Source organism: Lynx rufus, unplaced genomic scaffold, assembly GCF_022079265.1.
Source record: "Lynx rufus isolate CCGP_SWC_20201006 ecotype Redwood Valley unplaced genomic scaffold, mLynRuf1.p SCAF_18, whole genome shotgun sequence".
In the NCBI taxonomy this organism is placed as follows: Eukaryota; Metazoa; Chordata; class Mammalia; order Carnivora; family Felidae; genus Lynx; species Lynx rufus.
The window spans coordinates 17,369,438-17,396,938 of NW_025814832.1; the positions used below are offsets into that span (position 1 = coordinate 17,369,438).

At 42.8% G+C, this 27,501-nt stretch overlaps 1 protein-coding gene across 1 annotated transcript in view; it reads right to left on the reverse strand.

Moving 5' to 3' along the window:
* Positions 1 to 18,901: 18,901 nt before the first annotated feature.
* ANKFN1 (ankyrin repeat and fibronectin type III domain containing 1) overlaps positions 18,902 to 27,501 on the reverse strand; it is a 150,646-nt gene continuing 142,046 nt past the window's right edge. Inside the window, exon 18 of the mRNA XM_047080382.1 lies at positions 18,902 to 19,698. Within this exon, the coding sequence (XP_046936338.1) occupies positions 18,902 to 19,698 (797 nt within the window). The remainder of the gene's footprint in view (positions 19,699 to 27,501) is intronic.

The window sequence follows — 27,501 nt, forward strand, 5'->3', positions numbered from 1 at the left end:
TCGTTTTTTTTTTTTCACATGTTCCTCCACATCCTAGGATAGCGACTGAAAGAACATTGGAAAAACATGTCTTTTTGGAGTTATGTTGGTCAACAGTTCCAGGGCCGAGAGGGCTTCAGTTCTTTGCCTCCTATAGGAAACTCTGTGGACTTGTAGCCCCCAATCTGCCATTTTTGGTCAGAAACCTGGGGGCTAGCAGTGGGCTTCATTGGGTTCTTTTGAGTAACAGTGGCATTCATTGGAGATGTTGAGTCTAGAAATGTTTATCCATGTTTGAATGCATCAGTTCACTCTTTCAGTCAATAAAGACTGGCGACGAGGTTCTCAATAAATGTGAAAGTCATCTCTAAGACCTCAGCTGACCTTTGACAGTCCTATTAAGGGCGGTCACCTCTCACTTTTTATGGCTGAGGACACTGAGACACAGTGAAATGAAATGGACCACACAACAGTTCTGACTCTTTTCTCCAGATTGCTTTCCCCAGACTCTAGAGCATGAGAATCATAAACTTGGAAGCCAGGAAGGCCTGAGCTCCAATCACGTGTCTTCTACTTATGTCAGGTGAGGCCTGGGGGTAAGTTCAAGCCTCAGTTTGTCACCTGTTGAATGCACAGCAAAGCAACAATCACAGCACCGCCAGGGTCCTGGTGGCAATGACACCAGACAAGGTGTTAAGAGCCCCATACTAATATGTTCTCCTCGTGGGATGAACGTTGGTGTTAGGAGGCCAAAGCTGCAACCCTTTGCTTTGGTCCTGGAGCCTGACAGGAGGGCCTCAACTTGACAGAGGGGTTTAACCGGCCTTTCAAAGGTGTGGCTCCTGCGTGGGGTGCTGTGCTGTCTGTGCTGGGCAGAGGTGGTCCCTGAGAGCAGTCAGCTTCGGTTTCTCCACCAGGAGGTAGAAATATTTAACACAACAAGGTGACCTCATCAGGGGCATACCAGATGCTATCATCCATAAGCAGCCGTTTATTCAAGCCGAGCAGGCCCCACATGCCACAGGTAAGCTGGGGAAAGAGAGATTGAATTGTTCAGCTGTGCAGAGTGGAGGTCGAACAGAGCAGTAACACAACCCTTACTCATAACTTCCAGTTGCTGCAAGTGTTTTTTGTTGTTGTTGTGTTTTTTTTTTGAAGCAGGTTAAACAGGTTTTCCATGGAAAGGTGTGTAACAGACCTAAAGCAGGACAATGACAAAATTTCCTTTTTCAAAGGACCGTCTTCCTCCCACCAGTCCCAAATCTCTACCCATCTCAACCCACCCTGCCCCCCCCACCCCCATTTCAGCACCGCTCCGGCTTCCCATCCCAGAAAAAATGTGCAAGGCACAAATTAGGCCAGCTCAACTGCATAAAGGCACTCTCTTCCCAAATGAGCAAAAATATTCCCACTTAAAAATGTATATAAAATGTTTATGAAATGAGGGAGGAGATTCAGAAGTTATTGTAGGAGCTGGCAAAACGCAGTGCCAAATGTATGTTAGAGCTCCTCTGATGGTTTTCTCTGCAATTGCCATTTAAAATATGTAGACGCGTTCTTGCTCCCTCCCGGGAAGGCCCCCTCCTCCCCACCCCCAGGCCCAGCTGCACGCGCATACAAGAACCCGCCTATACATACACGCACACTCTGACCGCGGACTGCAGCAAAACACGGAGCCGTTCTTTACAGGCCAGGGAGCTTGTTGTTTTAGTCTGTTGTTTTCATTTTGGTGCACCTGCACCCCTTGCCTAAGCCCCCGCCACACTGCCCCTGCCTTGCCCAACAACACCGGGATGTGTGTTTCTGAATAAGCCACACATTATTCAATTTGGTTTCCTCTGGAATTTGGTAGGAAAACTCTGGGTCCCAGTGAATTGGGCTTAATTGGATCCTTCAGGTCCTGAGCATGTTTCACCTGCCTTGTGTTTGTTCTCTGGGACTCCCTAGGCCCCATCCATCCCCTCCTCTCCTCCTTCCCCCCAGAAGCTATATGCATGCTGTGGCTGAGGTCTCTACCCTTAGCGGGGAAACCAGGCAGTGAGCTGGGTATGTGGGCGGTAAGGACAGCTTGGGCTGCCCGACATTCTGGTGGCTAAGGGGTGGGTGGAGAGGCTCCAGGTTGATGAAGAGCTATTCCGTGTATTTGACGTCCAGCCACTATGGAATTCTATTTGCAAATGCTAAGTGACCTAGTCAATATGGTACAAATTATCAGTAGCAGCAGGGGGAATGTTGGCTGCTGCAACTGGGCTTTGAAGAGATTACTGTACTCTTGGTGCAATCCAGGACCGATGATGTCTTAAATCCAATTTCCACTTGGTAGGTCTCTGAATCATGGCAGAGATGGCATCGTAAAAACAAAGCAATGGTTTCTTCCCGATGGAGACAAGCCAGTTGAGACCCAAATAAGACCTGGAGGAAAATCATCCCAGAGGTGCCTTGTACCTAGTATGAAGGTGACCTTGCTTTCTTAGCCAGAGAAGGGAGTAAAGGTCAGGAAATCAAGTGGCTGGCTGGAATATGAAGGGTAAAGATGAAGAAAGAAGAATCTGGGTTCTAAGCTCATCCTCAGGCACCCACTGTAAACATCACCTTTACAGTGTCCCTGAGAGGTGGTGGTCCCTCTGGTTCAACACAGGAAACTCACTGCTTCAACTTAAGGTGGCACATTCAGTCCACTGTTAGACAACTCTGATGATTTGAATCGTTTTCTGTTAAGATTAAATTGATCTCCTCGCCAGACTGATCTTTTGTTATTAGTTATACCAGTTATCTATCACTGCATAACAAATTGCTCCAAAATGTCGCAGCTCAAAGAGAGTCAACATTTATTATCTCCCAGTGTTTTCGAGGGTCAGGGATTTAGGAACAGCTTAGCTGGGTATTTGTGGCTCAGAGTATTTCATGAAGTTGAAGTCAATCCTTCAGGCAGGGCTGCAGTCCTCAGAGTTAACTGGGGGTTGGAAGGTGGGCTTGTAAGATGGCTCCATCACATGGCTGTTGGCAGAAGCTTTCATTGCTGACTCTTGCCAGGTAGACCTCTCCATAGGGTGTCCTCAGGACATGGCAGCTGGCTTCCCCCACAGCAAGTGGTCCGAGAGGGAGAGAGAGCAAGGTGGAATCCACAATGCCGGTCGTGACCTAGTCTTGGAAGTCACATATTGCCATTTCTGCCACATTCTTTTAGAAGTGAGTCACTATGCCCAGGCCACATTCCAGGTGAAAGAGCTTAGGCTCCACCTTTTCAAGGGAAAAGTATAGAAGCATTTGTGGACATATCTAAAAACTACCAGAGTCATAGTTCTCCTAAATGATACTGTAGAAAATCAGCCTATTTAATCATTACTGTCGTTCTCCAGATATTTGACTGACTGTAGCGATATCTTAACACCCCTGGCTAGATATCCTCAATTCCCTTGACTGCTCCATTCACGACTTGGTATATATCTTTCTACTATCCTTGTATAGTATGCTAATGAAGCTGAAACATGGCACCTTGGATTGTGCATAAGATTCAAAATATGAATACAGAAGACTATGTAATCATTAGAGCTCTATAACCCACGTGTATGGTACATAGTGCCTGGTACATAGTAGGTATTCCATTAATGTTTGCCAATGAAAGAATGAACAAGTGAATGACTAGATGGATGGACTTATTTCTATTCAAATACCTAGAGATCGCATTAGTTTACTTTTCTTTGGTCTTTTTGTTTTTAAGCAGCTTTTTATACTTTTGCCTAATTTGAGCTTTTTAAGTAAAATGTCTAAGTCAACTTTTTTACAATCCGTTGCCCACCTAAGATTCTCCCATTCTGTTTTTGGATTTTTTTAACCTAGATGCAAAACTTAAATCCCTATGGAATGACATCTGCTGGTCTAGATTGTTCTGAATCATGAGTCCATCACTTAGTATATTATCTCACCTAGATTTCTCTCTTCTAGTTTGTGGTCCAAAAATGTAATCTAGGGGGCGCCTGGTGGCTCAGTTAGTAAAGCGTCTGACTTCGGCTCAGGTCATGATCTGGCGGTTTGTGAGTTGGAGCCCTGCGTCAGGCTCTGTGCTGACAGCTCAGAGCCTGGAGCCTGCTTGGGATTCTGTGTCTCCTTCTTTCTCTGCCCCTCCCCCACTCGTGCTCTGTCTCTGTCTATCAAAAATAAATAAATCTAAAAAAAATTTTACAAAAATGTAATCTGGGAGTTGTGCTTACATGTAACTGATTAATTACAGCTCCATCAGGTTACCAAGTTATTTCATCTGTGTATATCTGCTCTGCCACAAGGGTTCCTGATTTCCTGTCTCTCCCTCTCCCTAAGCTCTGCATGCAATCAGCACTCCCCAAATGGCAAACCACCCATAACTAACTTGTTCTAACTGCACTTAAATCCAAGCCATCCTCCACAGATGTGGATCTCTCTTGGTAAAGACCTTTAGAAAGGAGATTCCACTGCTCCCACAGTCCCCCATTTCCAGAAGCCACCATCTGGAGGTTAGGGAGAAAAGGGGAGAATGATGTATTGGCAGAATAATTGGGGTGGAAAGCATTTATTCTTGGCCTTTTAAGCAGGGACCAAAGTCTTTTTTGGGTATGAGTGGGTGGAGGGAGATGTGGGGGTGGAGAGGACGTGTCTCAACTAAAGTTGGAACATCCCGCGGAGGTGGCCATTTTGAAAAACCAATGGAGAGAGTAGAGAGTAAAGTTGTTCCAAACAGATGTTGGTGTCTGGGGCCCATTAAGAGAGTGCATTTGGTCGAACTAAAGACGTAAGGGGAAGAATTTGAGTTCTCTTTGCTCAATTCAGACTTGGCAAAATTCTGGCCTTGTCTTATTTTTATCTTGATTACTTTATTATTATTTTTTAATTGCAGAAATAATATGTGCTTTTCTTTTTTTTATCAAGTCAAATAATTTAGAAGTGTGGAAAAATGTTAATAATCTCCCCCTTCTCTCCCGGTCCAGAGTCTGAAATCACAATCTATATTTCTTTCCATATTTATCTCTATGAGTATCTGTATGGTTATATGTGTACATTGATAGAGTTTTACAGAGTCACTTATAGCAGACTGGATCATAAACTACATTTTATCATTTCACACTCTTTCCCCCCTTTTCTTCCTTCCTTCCTTTTCAACTCTTCATGGAACTTTCCGGGTGAGTATAAATGGCTCTTACTCATCCTTTATGATAATAGTACTATAGAAATACTATAGATGCAGCATAATTTGTCCAAGTGTTTCTCTATTTGTGGTCACTCAGGTCATTCCCAGTTAGTTTTGCCATAATCTGCAAAGTTGCAATAAAGCATCTTGTACAAACATCCTTATCTACTGGTGCTTTTGTTTCTATGAGATAGATTTCCCAAAGTGGGATTTTGGTTACTTGGTAGCATGTCTTACATTCTTTTATGCTGGTTAATGGTATAATAAACAATGTCCTGTCTTCTATCCCTTAAACCAACTCTCTAAGCCATTATTCTATTTTGTTTATGCAGTAACTGATTTCCCAAGGTGGCAATGTGGCTGAAGTAAAACCCAGAAAATACATCTATTCACTGTTTGGATGGGGGTGTAGGGTGGGCTAATCTATAGGGACCCAGTTTTGAGGTTGGTCTACGTGTGTTGGTGAGTATGTGTGTAAATGTGTGTGTGTGTGTGTGTGTGTGTGTTAATTGACTTGGCTGAAATGCAAAGAGTAGCCATGTCTAGATACCATTCCATGTTCAATCAAATAAATGGATTGCACTGCTGAGGTGTGACACAGTATAGAGAGCACAGGATTTAAAGTCAGAAGACACGGGTCTGAATTTCCTGGTTCTCTCCCCACTAGCTGTGTTCTTTTAGAGTTGATGTCTTCAGAAGAAAAGTGGGCACCATCACAGTGCCCACCTTGCAGGTTGTGAGAATCAAAAGAGAAATCACATTGCAAACCACACGACTTTCCATTGTGCTTAACATTTATTTCATGCAAGCAAAACACTTTAGAGGAAGATACCGTTCTTTTTAACAAAAAGCAAACAAACAAATACATAGTGTCAGAAAGAGACAACTAGGACCCTATGCTGGAGGGGTCTACAGAAACTCAGGAGGGCAAATCCCAATGGCACCCATTGGAAAGGGGCTGGCTGGGTTGAGTGGAAGATTCCAGAGGCTTACAATCAAGGGTGTATTTTAAAACAGACACACGCAAAAAACTGCTCAAGCATTTTCTGCATTTGAGGACCCAAATATCCCCTGACTGATGAGGATTACTTTCTCTTGGAGAGCTGTCTGGTTTTGGCATTGGGTGTAAAGATTCTTTTTGATAGACTGAAGCTGTTGGCTGCAGTCCTTTGCTGAGGAGTGCTTGGATACTTCTCAGGTGTTTTCTTCTTTCCTCAAGGCAACCAGCTGAGTAGTGTGCCCGGAACTGTCTTAGTTTTAAAAAGGGAAGTCCAGGGTCCTCAGTTTTGGGCACACTAGATGGCGTTGCTCTCAGATCACTTGCAGTGGGGGAAGCCAGCTGCCATGCCCTGAGGACACTCAAGCAGCCCTATGGAGAGATACGGGGTGAGAAACTGAGGCTTCCTATATCATGATGGTTATTCTCAAATGGCTAAAGCTGTTTAAAGATAAGATGTGTCATGACCATGAAAGTTGCCCTCCGTCCTTCACTTTCTGGTGGTTCTCCTTCTCCTTTTTTTTCTCTCCTCCTTCTCCTTCTCCTTCTTCTTTACTTTGAGTATAGTTGACACACAATATTATATCAGCTTTAGGTATACAATAGTGATCTGACAAGTTTTTATATTATATATTGCTATGTTCACCACAAGGGTAGTTACCATCACTCACCATACATCACTATTACAATATCATTGACATATTCCTTATTCTTTGCATTTGATTCCCATGACTTATTCATTCCATAACTGGATCTCTCACTCCTTTCACCCATTTTGCCGATCCCTTTAAGAGATATTGATTCTCTAAGGCAGTTCTTAAACTTTGCTAATAGGGAATATTGCTGTTCTGTGAACTGGAAGGAGGAGCATTTCCATTAAAATTGAATAACAGCTACTTTGCCCAATTAGCAGGAAATAAACAATTAAGATGGTACTAGAATTTTATCAATTTTCAGACCCCTATCCAAATCAGATTTACTTCTTACCTCTTATCACTTGCCTACAACTTTATGATTTTCAGATACATAATAAAATTATGTTTTAAATGGTAATTTTATATATGAGTATTATGATACACTATAGAGGGCCATGACTCCCAATGGGCTTCATGATATAGAGTAAACTTTAGGACCATTTTTTAAAGGGATTATCTTGATGCAATGTTATGTACAGACCCTTCAGAACGTTATACAAAGTGGGGGTCATATGTCTCAGTTTTTCCAGGGATAGTTCCTGGTTGGCCAGCATCCCAGAGCCTGTCCATTCAGTGCCCACTCTCACTATCAAAAGTGTTCTGGTTTGAGTGATAAATTATATTTTCATCCTAGCTATGGGGGACCTGGTAGGCAGGAATTTATTTTGTTTTGTTTTTGATTAACATTTGCTAGATACATGCCAGGCATTGATTTGACCACTTTCTATGCATTTTCTCGTTTAACCCTTATGACTATTAGTAGATGCTGTTAAGAAATAAAGAAACTAAGGCCCAGACAGATTAATCTGCCCATGTTCAATAAGGTACTAAGTGGTAGAGTCAGGATTAAAACCCATGGCTGACACACTCCACAGCCTGTGTGCTTAGCTGATATATACTTGTCTTCCTCCTTCTGTGTTAGTGGCCTGAGATATTGGATTTGACTCCCAGCTGCCTAACGTCTTCAAGAATTCCAAGGGAGTAGATGTAACTCTCAAGTGGCCAGTGGAGCTTCCTTCTGGGGAATCTGCTCCTTGGGTAGGAAAATGAGGTGTCTGTACCCACTTGGGTATTTCGGATAACTCCAAAGGGGCGCCCTGTCCGTCCCTCATTAGTAGAACCTCCTGTTTACAGGCATGCTGAGATTTTTTTTTTCCAATTAAAAGTATAACAAATTTGCTAAGACTTGGTCCTACATAGCCCTGCCAGTTGGGTGTTTGGGGGTGGGGGTGGGGTGGCTACGAAGTATGAGTGCAGTGGCCTGCCCTGGGGTGAGGAGAGAAAAGAGCAGATCTGTATGTGTCCTAGCAGCCGGCTGTTCTCCCTCTGCTGTGGCCTGTTCTGGGACTGCGGGCCAAAGGAGCCTTGGAATTGCTTAGACCTGCCTCTGTGCCTTTAGCTGTCCGGGTAAAAACATCACCTCTCCGGAGGCCTATGCTGGAGCACAAACCCACGTATTGTCTGGCCCCTGGCAGGCTGGTCTGTGGAGGGGACACTCTAAGAGCTCTATTTTAATCTTTTGGAGCTGGGCCAGGGTAGGAATTCAGCTGCCAGCACCAGGCTCCCCACCCCCATGCTCTCGCCCCAGCCCCCATACCGCGACCCCCTCCTCCTGGTTTCATTTGCTCTGACCTCCCATCATGAGAGGTGCTGGTGTTCTTTTTTTCTCCCTTTCTCTTTTTTAAACTACCAGGGCTCTTTCATTGATTTGACCTCCCAAAGTGAGGCAGACCAGGGCTCCTCAGTGGGCTACTTGGGGCTCAGAGTTGGCACGAGGCCAACCCTTGAATCCTGAGATTTACCTCCAGATGTGTGTGCCTCTGTGCTTGTGCGGACTGGTGTGTTTGTGTTGTGTGTGTGAATGTGTGTGTGTGTGTGTGGGGGAATCTGAGCATGTTGGTGTGTCTATATGTGGGTTTTTTCTTTTTTTTTTTTGTATCTCTAGGACTTTTCTCTCCATGTGAAGAAAAATTGAGGGGAAAAGAGGATGGAAGGGAAAGGAAAGGATGGTCCAAGTCCATAAACGTCCTCTTCTCCCTCTACCAACAGTACACCCCTGCCTGGCTCCAAGCCAGATAATTTCAGTTGTCCCTCCAACTGGGTCTTCTTGTCCCTCCCCCGAGTCACTTGGGTCTGATTCTCTGGATAGGAATGAGTCTTATGGAGACAGCACATGGTGTAACAGGCACGGGACTCTTTGAATTCCAATCCCAGTTCTGCCACTTGCCGGCTGTAGGATTTGGGGTATGTGTTCCCCTTCCTTTGAGCCCCAGTTTCCCAATTTGCGGAATGTGGATGATAATGCTACCAACTGCCACAGAAAGTGGAAGATTAAAAGGCACTCAAAAGATAACCCATAATGTTAGCTGCTTTCCTGCCTACCTATCCCTCCTCAGGAATAAGCCCTGAAGGCAGCAGTGGGGCTTGGCCCCTGACCCCAGCAAAGAAGACCCCAGCTGGGAAGGAGGGGCTGTGTTCTTCCTGAAAGGGCGGGAGGGGGCAGAGGGTGTGGACCTCTCTCTCTCCCACCCGGAATCTCCCATTTTCTCTCACCCCCATCCTTTTGGCCTCTGCCAATGATGTGCATTTTCCCCTCTGCACCGGCCTCCCAAACTGACTCATTACCTCGACAGGGTAGCAACTTCCAAAACAAAACTTTTTCAACCAAGGAAAATATAACTATGGGGAGGAAAACATTTCAATATCACGCCTCCTGGGACCCAAGGAAATGTACTGAATGTTTGTCAGAGAATGATGCTGCCCTGGCTTCACGGACTTCTGTGAGAGCAGAGGGAGAACAATGATGGGCACTTGGCTCCAGCCAAACCAACATGGCCCAGTGAGGTCCGGGCTGGTGCCCCAGTTGCCCCAAACTTGAAAGAGTAAAGTGTGTGTCCACAGCAGGCCCCACGGTGGTATGATAAATACCCTACATAAAGGGAGGCCCCATGTCCCATCCTCTGCCTATCTCTCATCTTCCCTTCTCTCCCAAAAGGGATGCCAATTGCAAACTTGCTTTCTGGCAAAGGGTCTGCTTTCTTCATTCCTGGATTCTGCGAAATGGCCAATGGAGTACGCTCCACACTTATCAATGGTGCCCCCTGGAGTTGTGCAGTGTTTTGGCCCCTTCCAGGCCACTCCAAGGAAGGGATCTCAAGGTAGTGGTTGGGCAGAGTCTAAGAGAACGGCTGGTGAGTGGTGCTGTTGCCAAAGATATTCCAGACCCAATCTGCTGTGATTCCACAATGGCCTGGACAGCCAAGGATGCAGGCGCTGAAATGGATGGCACTGTTTTCTGAGAGACTGGGGTCGAGTGAGGCAGAAGGAGGGATTGTTGGGGTGTGGTGGTATTGGGAAGGGTTGCTGAGCACAGACTCCTCGGTTACTGTCCTTCTCCACTTTCCTTTAGCTACACTAGACTCTGTGCCGATGTATCTGCCACCACCTACCCTCCCCAACGAGACCGATGACAACACAAAACCGAAATTCTCTGAGGAGAACCCCTACTCATCCCTGATAGGTTCTCACTGTGACTATGTTAGATTCATGGAATTTCAAAGCTGAAAGAGACCCTACACATTTGAAAGATGTCTTCATTTGTAAGTTCAGAGAGGAAAAGTTTCTTGTTTGCAGTCCAGACTACCTGACTGAGCTAGAACACGGGCCTCACGGGAAAGGATCTGTGTGCTTTATTGTCATTATCTGTGTATGTCCCATGCATGTCTGTCTCTGCAGGGCTCTGTTGCAGAGCAGGAGCTTCCACTGGTCAATTTGGGCATTGTTTTTCCTTTCCCATATTTCCTAAGCCAATGGCATATGGCATACTGGAAAGTCGGGAGTCCTGGGACTTGGAGCTCACTTTGCTGAGCCCCAAGCCTCTTATTTGTAAAACAGAGATAAAACTGCTCTGATCACTTCACAGGGTTGTTTGTCAAGCTCAAATAGGATGGTGCTTGGGAAAGTGTTTTATAAACATATAGGACATTGCAGTTATCAAAAGCCTGATGGGGAAAATAGTGTGTGCAAAAGTTGGCCTTATTGGGCACTGGAATAAGAGTTTTTTGCAGGTTTTCTGGGTCCAGAAAACTCAGAGGGTTCAGCTGGGATAGGTGACCTTCCCAGTCATGGTGCTCAGTTGCCGTGCATGCTATCGCGACACTTAGGTGAGTGCTGGCTGTCTGGAAGTATGTGCTGTATGATAAGAAAAAGTGGATTTCTCCCCAGGCCCTTTGCTTGCTTCCTTCTGGGGTGTGCTGACCTCAATCAAAGCATTCTGGAGACGGTGTGTGGGATGGGGGGCGCAACTTCTCACGAAGTCCTAAAGAAATACTTTTGAGGCACCCTAAAGGAGAAACCGAGCCATTTTATTTTATGTTTTCAAAGGATTTTTAAAAGTTTATTTATTTTTTTTTGAGAGAGAGAGAGAGAGAAAGAGAGAGAGAGAGAGAGAGAGAGAGAGAGAGAGAGCATGAGCAGGGGAGGAGCAGAGAGAGAGAGAGAGGGAGAAAGAGAATCCCAAGCAGGCTCCACGCTTTCAGCACAGAGCCTGATTTGGGTCTTGATTTCACAAACCATGAGATCACAGCCTGAGCCAAAATCAAGACTTGGACACTTAGCCAACTGAGCCACCCAGGTGCCCCATCCGAGCCATTTTAGAGAGCCTCAGGCTGGCAATCATTTGGAAAGTCCTTTGAGTCCATTTATTTATGGAGTAATTAAACAATTTGTGGGGATTAACATGATTTTAAGAGATGTCTTCATCAGTTTATCACCCTTTCTGGGGTATTTGTGCCAGGAGCTGTGAAATGTGTTGAGGAGGTGATGAGCAAACAAAGAGGCAGTTGCCTTTGGCTTAGAGAATCTTACCTAGAGTAGAGTACAACTGGTGCCTAACTTCCTCTAGTCTGTATCTAACACCAGTCCCTTCTGTGGCCTCCACCTGAATTCAGTAATTGACATAACTATGACAAGATAAGGAACATTATCATTATTGCTTTTATTATTATTGACAGAAGAAAGAGCATTATGCAAATGTGAGAATGCCATAGGCTACTTGAAAAGGAAATGCAATCTCACAGTCAAGAAATCATTACAAAGATCTCACTTATTTGACAGATAATATTGGGCAAGAGAATTTCCTTAAGATTTTTTTCCCCGTCACTGTAAATTGATTAGAAACTCCCTTTACATTTGCCTAATTCCCTAACCTAATTTTTAAATTATTATTATAGAGAAGAAAGAGTTGTTTCTTGTTGGCAGATAGAAATACTAGGTGTTGTTGCCTGGCATAGCTCGTCAAAAGGCAAAGCGTTCAGGGAAGGCACACTTCTTACCTAGCAGCTTGAATCTGAAAGGCCTCCCCATTCTGCCCCTCCCCCAATGCCTCCCCAGGAGTGTTCATAGAGGAAAGAGGATATTAAAGAGCAATGTCATCTGTTTGGTTTGAAAAAGAAGGTAAACTTTTATTCAAAGACAGAATTAGGAAAAGAAAGTAATGGTTTGCTTAGAAAGATGACAATTTACATAGGGAAAACAGCACATTTGGCCAGGACAACAAAACAGCCCTCTGAGGCTGTCGGGAAAGCCGACCACAAACATGCCAATAAAGAGTTGAATTTGTGTGTGTGTTTGTGTGTGTGTGTGTGTGTGTGTGTGCGCGCGCGTGCACGTGCGTGCACATGCACGCCTGTGCATATTTAAAAGAATTCTGTAAAATAGCGTAAGACAAAAACATGGTCCAAAGCAGCACATTCCTGGCCTTGGGAATTCAGGAGAACCTTTGTGCAGGTTCCTGCAGTTCTTTGTAGTGTTCTCAGAAACAGAAGAAATCTCAAATCTCAGCCAGAGGGAGTAGGGGTAAGGGAGGAGCCTCGTGAGTTTGGAAATAAAGGGATAGAGAAATAGGAGGGCACATGCAGAAATGCACTGAAGACATTTAAACATGCATGCGGTGGAGGAAGGAGCAAGGTTCAGGTGTCCAAGCTCCTGGATGCAAGTAGGTGAGAGTATTTGCCATTGGCAGCCTGCTGCTGTATTTTCAATACTTGGCAATAACTAGGTATGCAAGAGAAATTGCCCAAAGGCTATTGATCAATCAAGGGCCAACTCGTCAGATTTTTCTGATAATTGTGAAAACGATGCCCCAAATAATAACTCTTCCAAAGTTTCAGCAAGAAGTTTTTAAAAGCTGAGGCTAAAAAATGTGTGTCTTCATTGAGACTTGGAAAAACCAGCAGGTAAGCCAATTGCTGACAATTCTATTAGTTTATTACTTAATTGACATTTCTCCACACTGAAGACAGAGGGCTTGGAACCTGTCCTTGAAACAGCAAACCATCTTATGAAGAATCAAAAATATTTTTGACTTCTCCTATGAACTATATTTCAAGAACATCAGGTTAGATATAAAGTATATTAGTATTATTTAATGCTTATGAAATAAAGTCATTCCCTCTGATAGCTAAGATTTCTTCTGTTGACAATTTTTCTTTCAAACACAATTAGGCATGTAGGAAATTATCAAAAATACTTGCCATTAGAAAAATTATCTTAATTCTTGTTAACCCTTGACCTCTTCTTATAAATTGGTAGGTTGAAGAGGCATGCATTTTACCAGTGTTGATTTTGATCGAGTGTACTGGCCATTTACAATATCCATTTAAAATGTTCAAATAGTTTGCAAAAGTACATACTACAAAATATTATTGTTTCAAGAGTAGAGGTCACGTTTAATACACCTTACATGATTCATCTGTACATTTACAGAGGTTTAAAGCACACAAAATTGTGCAGATAATGTACCGAAGTCTAAACTTTTACATACACTCAGTTGCATACGTAGCAACAAGATACATTAAGTTCTGAACAAATAACCAACGATCAGCCAAATCACTATGTACACATGAGGCAGGAAGCAGTTAAACACTGCCTAATAGAACGTCAAAAAATTACTTTTTCTATGAAACAGCCCTCCCCCACTACACACACACACACACACACACACACACACACACACACTCATATACACATCTTTTTTCTATCACAACCATTAAACTGATGCTTGTGGCCACGTAGATGGGATATCCCCAAACATCTGGTTGGTCACAGGGCAAGAAGTAACACAGCAACTCAGACAGACTTGAGAGAAAAATTTGCCAGATTTGGTTTTTATAAATCAGCTACCAGTTACTGTGAAAGCATATTCAGATTTTCATGTCGTGGACTGAAGGAAGAGGACCAAAGGGCATTAATTAATAGCTTGATAACATTTGCCACTAAGTTAAATATTGGCTTTTGCCAAAATAAAAAAAAAATGTGTATATCTGGAGGGGAAGGACCCTGGGGTGATATTTAAAACAACCACAACAAACCTCCTACATCCTTTATCAAAATAGAATATTTTCACAATAGACTGTGAAACCTATTTGATGGTTAAACAAAACCAACTGTCTTTTTGAATAACTATTTTACAAATTCATTAATAATGGAAATAGAAGAAATAATTGAAAAAACCCACAAATATAACCACTGGGTACAGATGTGGTGGAAAAACCAGAGACCCGAAATATGGCAAAATCAGTGCTTCATAAACAGTCAATGGATTTTTCTAAAAATACTTTTTGCTAATGGCAAAGTTCAACACCTCAGAAAAACTCTGAATTAGGATCTTAGAATAAGTTTCCAAACTGCGCAACATAGTTTCAAATACACTACCCTTGTTGTTTGTAAGGCCTTGTTGAAGTTTAGCTTAACAGTCATAAGCCATGTGTTTGAACATCTTATGAGAGGGGGCCGGCAAAGAAACAAGTTTTTCCCTTGTTCACTCTACTACCTATGAAGAGGTATCATTGCTTTCCAAACAGCTCCCTTAAATTTTTCCTTAAAGGTATGACCAGGAGGAAAAAAAAAGAAGTTTCAGGTTTGCGTCACTGAATCATCTGGGAAAATATTTAGACTTTTTAAAGTGATGATGTAGCCCTTTCAGTTCTCTGAGAGTGTTCTCTTGTTAATTGATAACTACCCTCTCTGATTGGTATGTTACAATTCAATAAACAAACATACCAAGAGATGCACACTCCCGGCTGTAGCTCTGCTACAGACAAACTGGAGAGAACCGTCAGGTAATGGCATCATCTTTCCAACAGTATCACTTTTAAGAAGCCAGTGACTTCTGTGTGCTGTTGACATAACTAGGGAACTTGAGTCCACTGCAGACCCCTTAACAGCTTGAGTTGATAGTTCTCCAAGAGAAAGTGAGTACGGCTTGGGTGGAGTGTGAGGAGCAGGCGGGGGGCAAGGGGTTGGGATTTTCTAGTATGCCTCTTTGTCTAAAGTTGCTGTCTTCAAGGGAAGAGGTGAGCAGTCCCCAGAGTGTACCTTTGTGTGGCAGGATAACAATAAATGAGAGGCCAGTCCTCTTTCCCACTTGTCTGGCACGATCTCCTGGCAAGGATAGGGTGGGTGCTTGCCAGGTGGCTCCCAGACAAGGTCTTTTTAGGGGAGTACAACAAGGCTTCAGTCATTGCTTTTCATAAAGTGCTTTGGGATCCTTCAGGAATGGGGGCTGGAGGAATATTATTACTAACTGGCTTCAACTTTCAAACCAAATGGAACCATTCTATCCAGTGTAATTATTGCTTTGAGCATTAGTGAATGTTCTTAAAATGGAATGGGTCTCATCTTTAAGTACCCACTTCTTAAAATACCCACTCCCTAGAGTAAATGTTTTTAATTACTGTCTCCCAGTTCCCCTCACCAATTAAGAGGATGTGACAGCCTTGTAAATGGTTGCGAAGCATATACATTGGAGACTTGCATTTTCCAGGCTGTCTTCCCTTCTCAATAGCCAGCAAGAGTGAAATCAATGATCTCTAGCCCAACATGCCCTATGTCAGCCTGGCTGAGGAGACAGGCTGTTGCCTTTTCTAAAACATCAAAGGGAAGATGTACAGTGAGGATGGCTACACTCCTATCAGATTGTGAGCTCCTTGTGGCCTGGGAGTATGTTTCATACTTTGTTCTTCTGTTCTCTGTGGGACTTAGAATAGAGACAGGGACATGTGAGAGGGCCCTGGTCAACAACTTTTGAGCGTTTTCACAAATGATGAGAGCTGGATAACACAAGTGAGAGTTAAGCATGGTAGAAAAATTATGGAAAAGAAGACCCGGGACAGGAATATTTCCTCCAGAGGCTCCCAGTCTGGACTTAAAAAAAAAAAAAAAAAGACAAAAAGTTCATCATATCCAAAACATAACAAAGCCATCAAGATAAAATAAAACAAATAAGCAAACAAAAAACTCCTCAGATGTTGTAAAGTGTCTGTAATGAGTGGCCTGGACAAATGAATAAAGGATTGTGAATTAGAGAACATAGTTGTCCCTCCCAGGAATCTAGAACAGGCTCACAAGATGTTGCAAAGTGGAGGTACAAGTGAAGGAAACCTGCTTGAACAAATGGCTAATTACTGAGGATATAACATCCACTTCTGTATAGGAATATTGCTAGGAAGATACATTTTCAAGTGGACTATGCCCATTGAAATGGAATGTGCATTATTCATTTCATGGGAATGCATCTCTTTTCTTTGTAGAAGGTGAAAAAATAAACCATGTTCCCAATATCAGTTAGTGGGTTTGGATTTAATGCAATTTTACTTCATGAGTCATTATTTGGTCCAATGTGCCAGAATCTGAGGGTCCAGAAGGGTGGGTTGGTCTCTGCTTTTGCTGCCTGCTGAATGCCTCCCATCTAATTCAGTCACAAATTTTGTTTCATGCCACCAGACAGGTCATGATCAGAGAATCACTTGGTTTCTTAGTTTTGGCAATTCCAGCATTCAACATATATAATCTTGTCCTATAATTAGAAATAAATAGAAATTGAGTGCAGGTGACTGTCATTCTTGTTATTAAAGGGGAGTCATGTGGTATGTAATTTTAAGTGACATTTCTCTAAATTTGCCTTTTAAGTAACTTAGCTTAGATGCCTGTTATGTGAAATTTGTATTTCCTGGCAACAAGGAGCTCTGTGATAATGGAAATTGTTAGGTAAAGGTTGAGAAAAGGAGTTGAATTTGGAATTAAAAGAGATAACCTACAAATTCAGTAAGTAGTCTACAGTCGATCAAAAGTTGACTAGGTGTGTACCAATTCCCAATGGGCCAACCTACTATAAAGGGAATGGTTCCGGGTTTTGACCCTAACTCTGAGACTAAAGTGGCTCTGTGACCTTGAGCAAGTCACTTAACCTCTCTCGGCTTTAATTGACTCATCTGTAAAGCACTTAGACTAATTTTATGGTACTTTCTAACTCTAATACTCCATATACATAGAGTTCACTCAGAACAGAAGAAAACTGCATTTTAAAATACTTGCAGGCATAGAAAAGAAGCCACAGTGATTCTGCTCAAGATTCTCTGCGGTGAGGGGGTGGGGGGATGGGGGGTGGTGGTTCACTGAGTATAAAATCTCTTAAAAAAATAAAGATTGAGCTCTGGGCCTTAGTTTTCTAATGACCATAGGCCATGGGCCAAATCTGTACCTTTCCACCAGGGTAATTATTTATGTTTAAATCAAATGTTTTAAAAATGGAAGGGATCGGAATAACATTGTGAACAGGGGACTTTGTATGAACTCCCATGAGGAGGAATGGTAGAACTGTGAGGACAGGGGTAGGGCCCATAAAGAGCAATATTTAACCAAAATGCCTGTGAAGCAGAAAAGGACCATTTAGAATATCAGTAAACTGAATGAGTCTTGGCTCCAGGAAATGAGAGAAGGCTCATGCCTTTTTGGAATATGCAGTGTGATTTCTCTTTGATTTGGGTTTCTCATTTGTGAGAAAGGCAGGTGGGAGGCATTGAGACCAAAACACTTTTTTCAGGTGTCTCTAAGCAGTTTTGGAACCATTGACAGGGACTTCTGTCCCTGAGGATTTTCCCTGAGGCCAATGGGCCAGCTGATCTCAGAGCAAAGTGGACTTTGGAAGGGGTGAACTGAAAAGGGGAAGCCAGCAACCCAAGCCCTGGGCAATCTGTCCCATGACCTGTGATGTAGGGGTGAGTAAATGTGCCAGTGTGTCTGTAAGGACTTCATCAGCTGCCTGGCCATATCTGAAGGGCACTTTCTCATTCAATGACAATTCCATCACCTAAGAATCTAAGCAGATCCACCATCATTTTCAGAGACAAAGCCCCATGGACTTACTTAGGATTGTAGAAAAAATGCATTTTTGCCCATCTTTCTCTCCCACTCTCTGTTTTGTCTTTAACTGAGCCTTTCACTTAATTCAGCTATCTCCTTGCACCCTGAATAATACAAGGACCATTTTCATGCTTGAACGAGAGCTGAGTGTGCAGGAAGTCCTTCTTCCTGCCCTGTTTTACCTTTGTAAGACAAAGCTAGAAGCAAAGTATCCTCTACTTTTGCTTCTGGTGATTTCCACACAGCACTAAATGAAGAAAAGATCTGTTTTAGGCCTACCATCAGTGCTGATGGATAAATTCGATTTGCTGACCAACTGAGAACCCTGCACTTTGGAATGACTTGGTTTAGCTGACTGGGAACCCAGGTCAAGTCCACTTGACTTTGTGCCCTGAAGACGCAACCTGGGCTTCTTTCCCTTAAACTCTTCTGAAGGTTTAGAACGGAAGGAAAAACAATGCTAATCTTACTTTCATCTCTAGAACTCCTCCCCATCAATCACAAATTCAAGAAAGAGCCCTAAACCCAAAGGTCAGATTACAGAGCCGGCTGCAGAACTGAGGTGGCTCTTTAGGCTGCCCTACTTCAGCCATGGGTGCCCCTAAATAGTCCAGGACTCCATGTTGACACAAAAGTTCTTGTATGCCCTGAACCGGGAACAACACTGGCAACTCTCACTTCCACCTAACTCTATCCTAAAAAAAAAAAAAAAAAAAAAAAAGAGGGACTTGAACCTGTAACCTTTGTAATTTTAACATTTCAGACCATTTGAAAAGGGTTGGGGACACAGTGGGGGCCGGGCTGGACGGAGAGTGATGGAGAATGCAGGGATTCGCTGTGGATCAGGACAGCCAGTTGCAGGACTCCCTAAAGCATGCTGCTGAGTATTTCCGACACGGGGGAAGTGGTGGGGCCTTCGGGGCTCATCTCCGGGCGGGTGGGGCTGGGTAGGGCCGAGTGGCCCCCGGGGGGCGGGCTCAAGGCAGCCCAGGGCTTTGCGTCCACCAGGGCCGCGCGGTAGGGCTCCACGTAGATGCGACGTACCGCAGACCTCGCATCCTGGAGGCTGCTCTTCCCCTCCTCAGGGAGGCTTGCGGCGTGGGCCAGAACCAGGCCCCGGGACCCAACGGGGGCAGGTCCCAGCCGCTCGGCCTCCGCGGGCTCCTGGGTCAGGGCGCAGGCCCGAGACACGTGCTGCGTGTAAACGCCATCGGAGAGCGAGAGCGATTGCGTCTCGCTGTGCATGCGCAGCCAGCGGTGGTGGCGGCTGAAGCCGCCGTGGTGCTGGTGCTTAGCCGGCTTCCGCTTTCCCAGGAAGCCCAGCGGCGGCCTGGCGCTCGGCGCCATCTTGGCGTGGTTCTTGGGAGTGAAGCCGGTGAGGGTCAGGCTGTGGAGGACTTCGGCGCACGAGTGGTCGGGATCCGGCCCCGGGGGCCGGCCTTGGGGGTCCTGGCCCGATCCCAGAGGACTCTTCATGTCGTGCACCTGCAGAACGTCGGGGGCGCTGCCACTTAGGCCGCTGAGAGCCTGCTGGGCGATATCCTGTGATGACAGGTAGACCAGGTCCAGGTCTCGGGGGCTCAGGGCATCACTGGAGTCGTAGTCGCTGTCAGTGGGGAGGAAGACTTCTGAGCAGCCTTCTTCATCAGAGCAGGGCTGTGAATCTACAGAGCCAGAGACCCAGGTTAGAAAAGAGAGAGAAACTCTTAGCTGGGGCCTGCTTCTTGGGCATAGTATCCATGTGGTTGAGCCCTCCCCACCCCTGTGCCTAGAAGGGTCCTGTGCTTTGTTAACGGTCTACCTCTTGAAGGTAGCAATCATTTTTGAACAAGGGACCCCACGCTTTGGTTTTGCACAGGGCTCTATAAATTATGTAATGAGTCCTGTGCTTAGCTTAAGGGAAAGGGAGAGGAACTCGGGACAGGTCCAACCTGGACAGCGGCAGAGCGGAACCTGCCCTTATTCTCCCTGTACGCTTTTATTATTTGCTGGGCTTGTACAGAGGATGAAACAGTTTAAAAAATTGCATGCTACTCATTTATTCATTTCCTATCATTATTTCAGAGATGAGCTTTGCATTCGATAAAGTAGCAGGAACTTAAAAGGGGGAGGGAAGAAGAGGTGGAACTATGGGGATTGAAGTCTGGGAAACAGTTTCAGATCTTAGCTGTCCTCCACCTACTTGTTCTGTGATCTTGGGAAGGTTACTTAACTTCTTTGAGGTTCAGTTTCTTTATCTGTAAAATGGGAATGATAATAGAACTTCTTACCTAGGATGACTAAGGTATAAATCAATTATGTTTATAAATATTTACCTATCAGGTGTTTAAAAAGGAAAACAAAAAGGCCAAAGAAAAAACAAAAACGGAAGTAAAATGACAGGCAGAAATCAGCCTCAAAGTGCATACTATAGTGACCATAAATGAGCCACAACTTTAATTCTAAAGATATTTATCATTTAATGCACTCAGTATTTATATCTGTTTCTCCCCCTCAATCAGATGGTATGTTACTGTGGAGCAAGGATGTCTTAAAAATGCTTTGAATTCCCACAGAACTCATCCCAACATAAGTAGTTGGTACATACATGCTAATTTAAAAACATGCAAGTTCTCTTAAAAAGAAAAACTGCTAATCTACAAATCAGGCAATCTCAATAAAAAAAAAAAAATCTCTGTAGGATTTTTGAAAGGAATTTAGTAAACTGATGTTTAAAGTCACCTGGAAGAGAAAATTTATGAGAACAGCTAGCTTTTTTTTTTAAGTTTATTTATTTTGAGAGAGAGAGAGAGAGTGAGCGAGCTTGTGAGTGCTCATGGGAATGGTATAGGGGCAGAGAGAGGGAGAGAGAGAATCTTGATCCCATGAATCGTGAGATCATGACCTGAGATGAAATCAAGAGTTGGAGGCCTGACTGAGCCACTCAGGTGCCCCCCACCCTTTTTAAAAGATACAATAGGGAGGAGCCTGATTTCTGATTTACCAGATATCAAAAAATACTACGGAGTTTTGACAACTAAAGCTTTGTAGTATTGGTGTACAAATGGGCAGATGGATTTATAGAACAGAAAAGTAAAGTCCAGAAATAGTTTTAATTCTGTGTGGTAATTTAACATATGGTAAAGATAATATTCCAAAGTAAGGGAGTAGATAGATAGATCTTCAGGATATAGTGTTGGGACAATTGGTTATCCCTTTAGTAAAATAATTAGAGAAAATCCTACCTTATAGCATATATAAAAATAAATTTCATGCAGCTTAAATGTAACAGGCAAACCCTTCAAGTAATAGAAGACAATATGTTTGTAATTTTGCGGTGGCAGGGTCTTTGTAAGCAAGACAAAATCCCAGAAGTCAGAGAATTGGCTGCTAAATTTGACTACATCAGAGTTTAATACTTTGTAAAACAAATGATACTATAAACAAAGTAAAAAGGTAAGGGATAGATTGGAAGAAAACTGTGATAATATGTATAACAAAAGATTAATAACCAGAATATATAAAGAACTTCTCTAAATCCATAAGAAGACCATCCAGATGGGCAGATGAGAACCCGTCCTTCAAAGAATAATTAATACAAATGGTCAATAAACATAATAAAGATGTTCAACCTAGATAGACTATAATTACTAACTAGGTGGTAGTTAGGGAAATGCAGGTTGAAACAACAAGGCATGTTTTTGCCTATCAGATTTGCTAAAAATGAAAAGAGGGATACTCTCATGTGTTGTTGATGTGTGGGAAGTCAGGGATGCTCATATAGTGATGGTGCGATCAACTAGTACCGTTCTGCCGATAGCATTTTTAAGTAGACTATATTAAAAATGTGCATATCCTTTGTCCCAGCAAGTTCTTTTTTAGATATCTATGTTTGAGAAATTGTCACTGTGTATACACGGAGGCATTTACAAGCTGTTTACTGCAGTGGGATTTATAATAGTGAAAATAAGAAATAATCCTGTGGCTGAGACTGCTGTGAGGGAAGACTTAGAGGCACCAAAGTATTAGGAAAAGAAAAATCACTTAAGAAAAATAGCTTACTTGCAAAGTTCTGTGAGGGAGTCCAACTTCAGGACTGGCTTGCTGATTAAAAAATACAACAGGTATTTAAAGTAAAAACCCACAGGAATACAAGGTTATAGTTACTTTGTTCATGGTGGGAAATCGGACATGGTTATCATAAGAATATTGCAGACTCCAGGGAAAAATTTTGTTTTGTAAGGGAATTAGTAATTTACACAAACAGGATTAAAGTTTCTTCTATTTTAGGAAGTAGAACCAGATGTAATCCTTTTCTTTCTTTCCTTCTTTCTTGGCTTGTTTGTTTATTTCAGGGTCAGGTTGTGAAGTGCTTCATTTTCTTTTCTTTCTCTTTTTCCTGACTATGGAAGATGATGTGTGTGCTTACTCATTGGCAGGGCAAGATTTCAGTTTTTCTCTCTAACTGCTGGCTGCTACCCAATATCTATTATCCTTTTTTGGTTACAAATCTTAAATTTCCTTTGAGACAGCAATGCACTCATGTGAAAGACTGAATTTTTCAGCTTCCCTTTCAGCTAGGTATGGCCATATAACTAAGTTATGGCCAATGATGTAGAACTGAAAGTATTGTGTGAAACTTCTGGAAGTCTGCAAAAAGGGAGCTGGCTTAGCTCTGAGGTAGGCCCCTTTTTTTTTCTCTTTCCTTTCAGTTGCCTGTAACAAGATGTGTTGGCTAGGCTCATAAGGCAACCTTGGGAAAAAAAGCCATATGCTAGTGTGGTGGAGGTGAAAAATGGAGCATGGAGTCTGAAGACCATGGAGTCCACATACCAACAATGAATTGTCTACGTGTGGGCTTCTTTCACACGAGAGAAACAAAGTATCTTGTGTGTATGACACTCCTTTTGGATTTTCCGTAACGTGGATCCAAACTTAATTCTAACTGATGCATACTAAATGTCTACTATCAGGAGAATAGGTTAAAACTTTGGGCACATCTTTATAGTGGAATATTATCCAGAAGCTACAAAGAATGAGATCAATCCATATACTGTTCTTAAATAATGTCTACCAAAAAGGACTCCCTTTTCTACTTTTCTGAGTTCTACTCATCTGTTCAAGGTTTCCCTCAAAAATAGCCTTCTTTAAGAAGCATTCCTCAACTGCCCCAGAAAAGATTGCTGCCTTCTCTGCACTTCTCTAACATTTCTTGCTTTTATTGTCCTTTGGCACTTAGCCTGTATAGACTTGTATTATTAGTTGTCTTTTTTAATGCAAATATAACATCCTGGATTCCTGGTTAAATCAGAGCCCTCTTAGGGCAAATATATTTAATTCGTCCATTCATTCAACAATGAAGATTCTGTTTTGCTTGAGCTCCTGCTATAACAGAAACAGTGTGCTTGGTGCCAGAGTGAATATGAAATTAATAAGAAATGATCTGTCTCCAGGGAGTTTACTGTTGTAATGGAAGTATAGGGCATATATGCATCTATGAGACTGGTAGAACATACATTTTATAAGAGAAGTTTAGCAAATATGATGCAGGTTTATAGGAAAGAGATCACATTTCAGTGGGACAGGATTGATAAAATACTCCATCATCTTTTATTTATTTTTTCCTTCATGTAAATAACTGTTTGTTTGTTCATTTATTTATTTAGGGGGACGGAGGGAGGGAGGGAGCAGAGAGAGAGGGAGAGAGAGAATTTCAAGTAGGGTCCATGCTCAGAAAGGAGCCCGACATGGGGCTCGATCTCATGACGGTGAGATAATGACTTGAGCTGATACCAAGAGTCAGATGCTCAACAAATAAGCCACTGAGGCACCCCATAAATTAATTTATTTCTTCATCCTCTTTGAAAAAGTGGTTTAGGCAGCTATTAATAATAAATATGCAAATGATGAGAGGATTAGAAACCAGAGAAGAAGAGGAAACAGTTCAAGTAGTCTTATTTGACTGTGATATGGGAACAGGAGGAATTTTGGAAAAGTGAGGCTACAAAAGTAAGATGCCAGCAGTTGCACTCTTGGGAATTTATCTTAGGAAAATTAAGACTATTTTCATGCAGGACTGTGTATGTGAGTGTTCATAGCAATTTTATTTGTATTATCCCTAAACTGGAAGCTACCCAAATGTCCTTAAGTGAATGAATTGTTAAATAAACTGTGGTACATCCATTATGTAACATTCATGAAATGATTATAGAGCTGAAGAATAGATAGTAGTAGCCAGGGGTAGGGATGGGAGGATGAGTAAGGGGGAACAGAAGGAGTTTTGTGGTGATGGTACAGTTGAATATTTTGGTTATGGTAGTGATTACCCAAGTACACATGTGATACAAGAGCTATACAAGGGAGCCTGAGTGCTTGTGTGCATCTGCATGCACACGGTTACACACATGCATGCACAAGTGTGTATACATAACTAGTGAAATCTGGATAAGCTGTATGGATTGTACCAGCTTCTTGGTTTTGATATTGTACAAGAGCTGTGTAAGTTGTTGATGTTGGAGAAGTTGGGGGAAGGGTACATGGGAATTCCTGTACATTTCTTTGCAACCTACTGTTTCTCTATTTCAAAATAAATGGCCAAAAGAGAGAATTTAATTTTTTAAAAGGTAGGGTGGAGCCAGAAGTGAGTAGTAAATCTTAGATAAGGATTGTACCTAATTTTGTACTCAGTGAGTAAGCTATTGAAGAATTTTGTACTCAATGAGTAGCTATTGAAGAATTTTGAAGAAGTAATTGACAAGAGGTGTGATTTAGGATAATTATGTAGCAGGTTGGATATAAGAGGAATTGGATGGAGAGGAAACAGACAGCAGGGAGGCCAATGAGAAGGCTGTGGTCCAAGCTATGTTTCTTTTAAATATTTATCTTTTTCAGGTTGTGGGGCTGTGTAAGAGTGGTGGTTATGTGGAGGAAAATAGAAATCCAGGAAAATTATTCAAAGATGTTTACCAGGCATGTATTTTGTGCTAGGCAGATATGGTATCTGCTTTTACACAGTGCATAGAGAAAGGATTAAATAAGTAAAAAAAAAAAAAAAACCCCACATAAGATTAATTTCAGGGGCGCCTGGGTGGCGCAGTCGGTTAGGCGTCCGACTTCAGCCAGGTCACGATCTCGCGGTCCGTGAGTTCGAGCCCCGCGTCGGGCTCTGGGCTGATGGCTCAGAGCCTGGAGCCTGTTTCTGATTCTGTGTCTCCCTCTCTCTCTGCCCCTCCCCCGTTCATGCTCTGTCTCTCTCTGTCCCAAAAATAAATAAACGTTGAAAGATTAATTTCAGATAGTGCAAAGTTCTGTGAAGAAAATGAAACTGGGTTTCAGCTAGAGAGTGACTTGGGAGGAAGGTTCTTTTGCTAACGTAGCTAAGGGAGGAATCCCTGTAGAAAAGGGAGTCTAGGTAAGATGTTAATGATTGGAAGGAACCAGCTATGTGAAAGGTTGAGGAAAAAGTGCTCCAGACAACTTGGAGAGGCAAGTGTAAAAGCCCTGCAGTGACTAGCAGGTTTCAAGGCTTAGTGTCTGAATGATAGTATCAGCATTAAACCAGAGGAGTTAAATTGCATCAGGGTTAGGCAGTAGATTTGGGTTGGGTTGGGCAGTAGAAGAGATGGTAAATTTAATTTGGGACAGATTAAGCTTGAGAGGTTGGCCAAGATATCCCTGGAGGAGATGGGATGGGAGCCTGATGCGTTGCAAGGTTGGGGGAAGATGTTTGTGGGTAGAGGAGGAACCACTGGAGAGGGAACTGTTAAAGATAGAAGAACGGTAGGTTAATGGACATAACAAGAAGTGGTCACTTGTGAGCACCAGTGCTGGCATTGGTTTTTGGTGAAAAAGTTGGAAGGACATGAGGTAGGGAAGAAGATAGATATAAAGAGATTTTCAAGTTAAAAGGAGTGAATTGGATAATGGCTTGGGCTGAACGGCTTTAATAATCTTAAAACAAGTTTTAGAGAGCACTTTTTCTCATCCTTTGTGAGAAAAATTGGGTACCGCCAGGAATAGGGTCTCGGAACTATCAGCTGTTTTTGATGATGACAGCAACAGGTGCCATCGTTGTGATGAAGAAGAGAGGTTAACTGAAGATTTGAAACTGGGCTGGAAATAAGATCCAAAGAATTGACTTTAGTTGAACTTCCTTCTCTATCTGGTCAGTATTGTCTACTCAGCTGTCCACATGTATTCATTTGTGTCTACAATAGTAATGACATTTTCTTAGTGCTTACTGTGGGCCAGCCATTATGCTAAGTATTCTAGGTGCTTTATCCTATTTAATGCTTATAACAATTCTAATTTTGCAGATAAGAATACATACTAAAGCTTAGGCTTATTAAATTTTCTAATTCATGTACAGTTGGTAAGTAGCAGGATAGAAACTCACCTGCAGATTTGTCTCCAAAGGCCTGCCATGCTCCTATGCACTTTAGCATTTTTTTTTTTAACGTTTATTTTTGAGACAGAAAGAGCGAGCACCTGGGCAAGGGGCAGACAGAGAAGGGGACAGAGGATCGAAAGTGGGCTCTGTGCTGACACTTAACCACCTGAGCCACTCAGGTGCCCCCACTGTAGCATTTTCATGGCTTTCCATGGAAGCTTCCTGAGGGCCGGGACCTCGTTACCTAATCTACTTTGTGTGGGACGCACACTGAGTTACATTAATTCAACTTTTAGTAAGAGCTTCTTGATATTGCTGCTGTTAGAGAAACATGTTAAGTTTTATATTAGTTTCCTGGGGCTGCTATAGCAAATCACCACACACTGGGTGGCTTAAAACAACAGAAATTTATTCTCTCACAGCCCTGGAAGCCAGAAGTCTGAAATCAAGGTGTCATTTGTGCTGGACTCCCTCCCTCTGGAGGCTCTAGGCAAGAGTGCTTTCTTGCCATTTCCAGCTGTTGGTGTTCTTTGTGGGGCATCACTCCCATATCTACTTCTGTCTTCATATAGACTCTTCTGTCTCTTGTAAGGACACTTGTCATGGGATTTAGGGCCCACCCTGATAATCCAGGATGATCTCAAGATCCTTAATTACATGTGTACCCAGACCCTTTTTCCAAATAAGGTCACATTCACAGGTTATGGGGGTTCGGACACGAACATAATCATTTTAGGGCCACCATTAAATCCACTAGAAGTCTGATAGTAAATATGACTGTAACTATAAGCAATTGCTGAGGAGTTTGTGGCACTTTCTTTCCCTTTCCAGCCCACAGTCAGGTAAAACACTCTGCAAGAGCAGTTTATACTTTGACCTCTCAGCATACAAATAGTGAACATTTATTGTTTGCAGGGGACTAAGGAGTATATGAAGGTGTGCTTCAAAGGTCTGACCTTCTAATTTTCAATGGGGAATCCTATTTTAAGACTCCCAGGAAGAGCCTGTGCTGATTCCTTCAGGTAAAGTTAGTTGCTCCATTCTCTTGGCTCTTATGGCATTTTATTTATATCTCTGTTACTGTATTTATCAAGGTTTA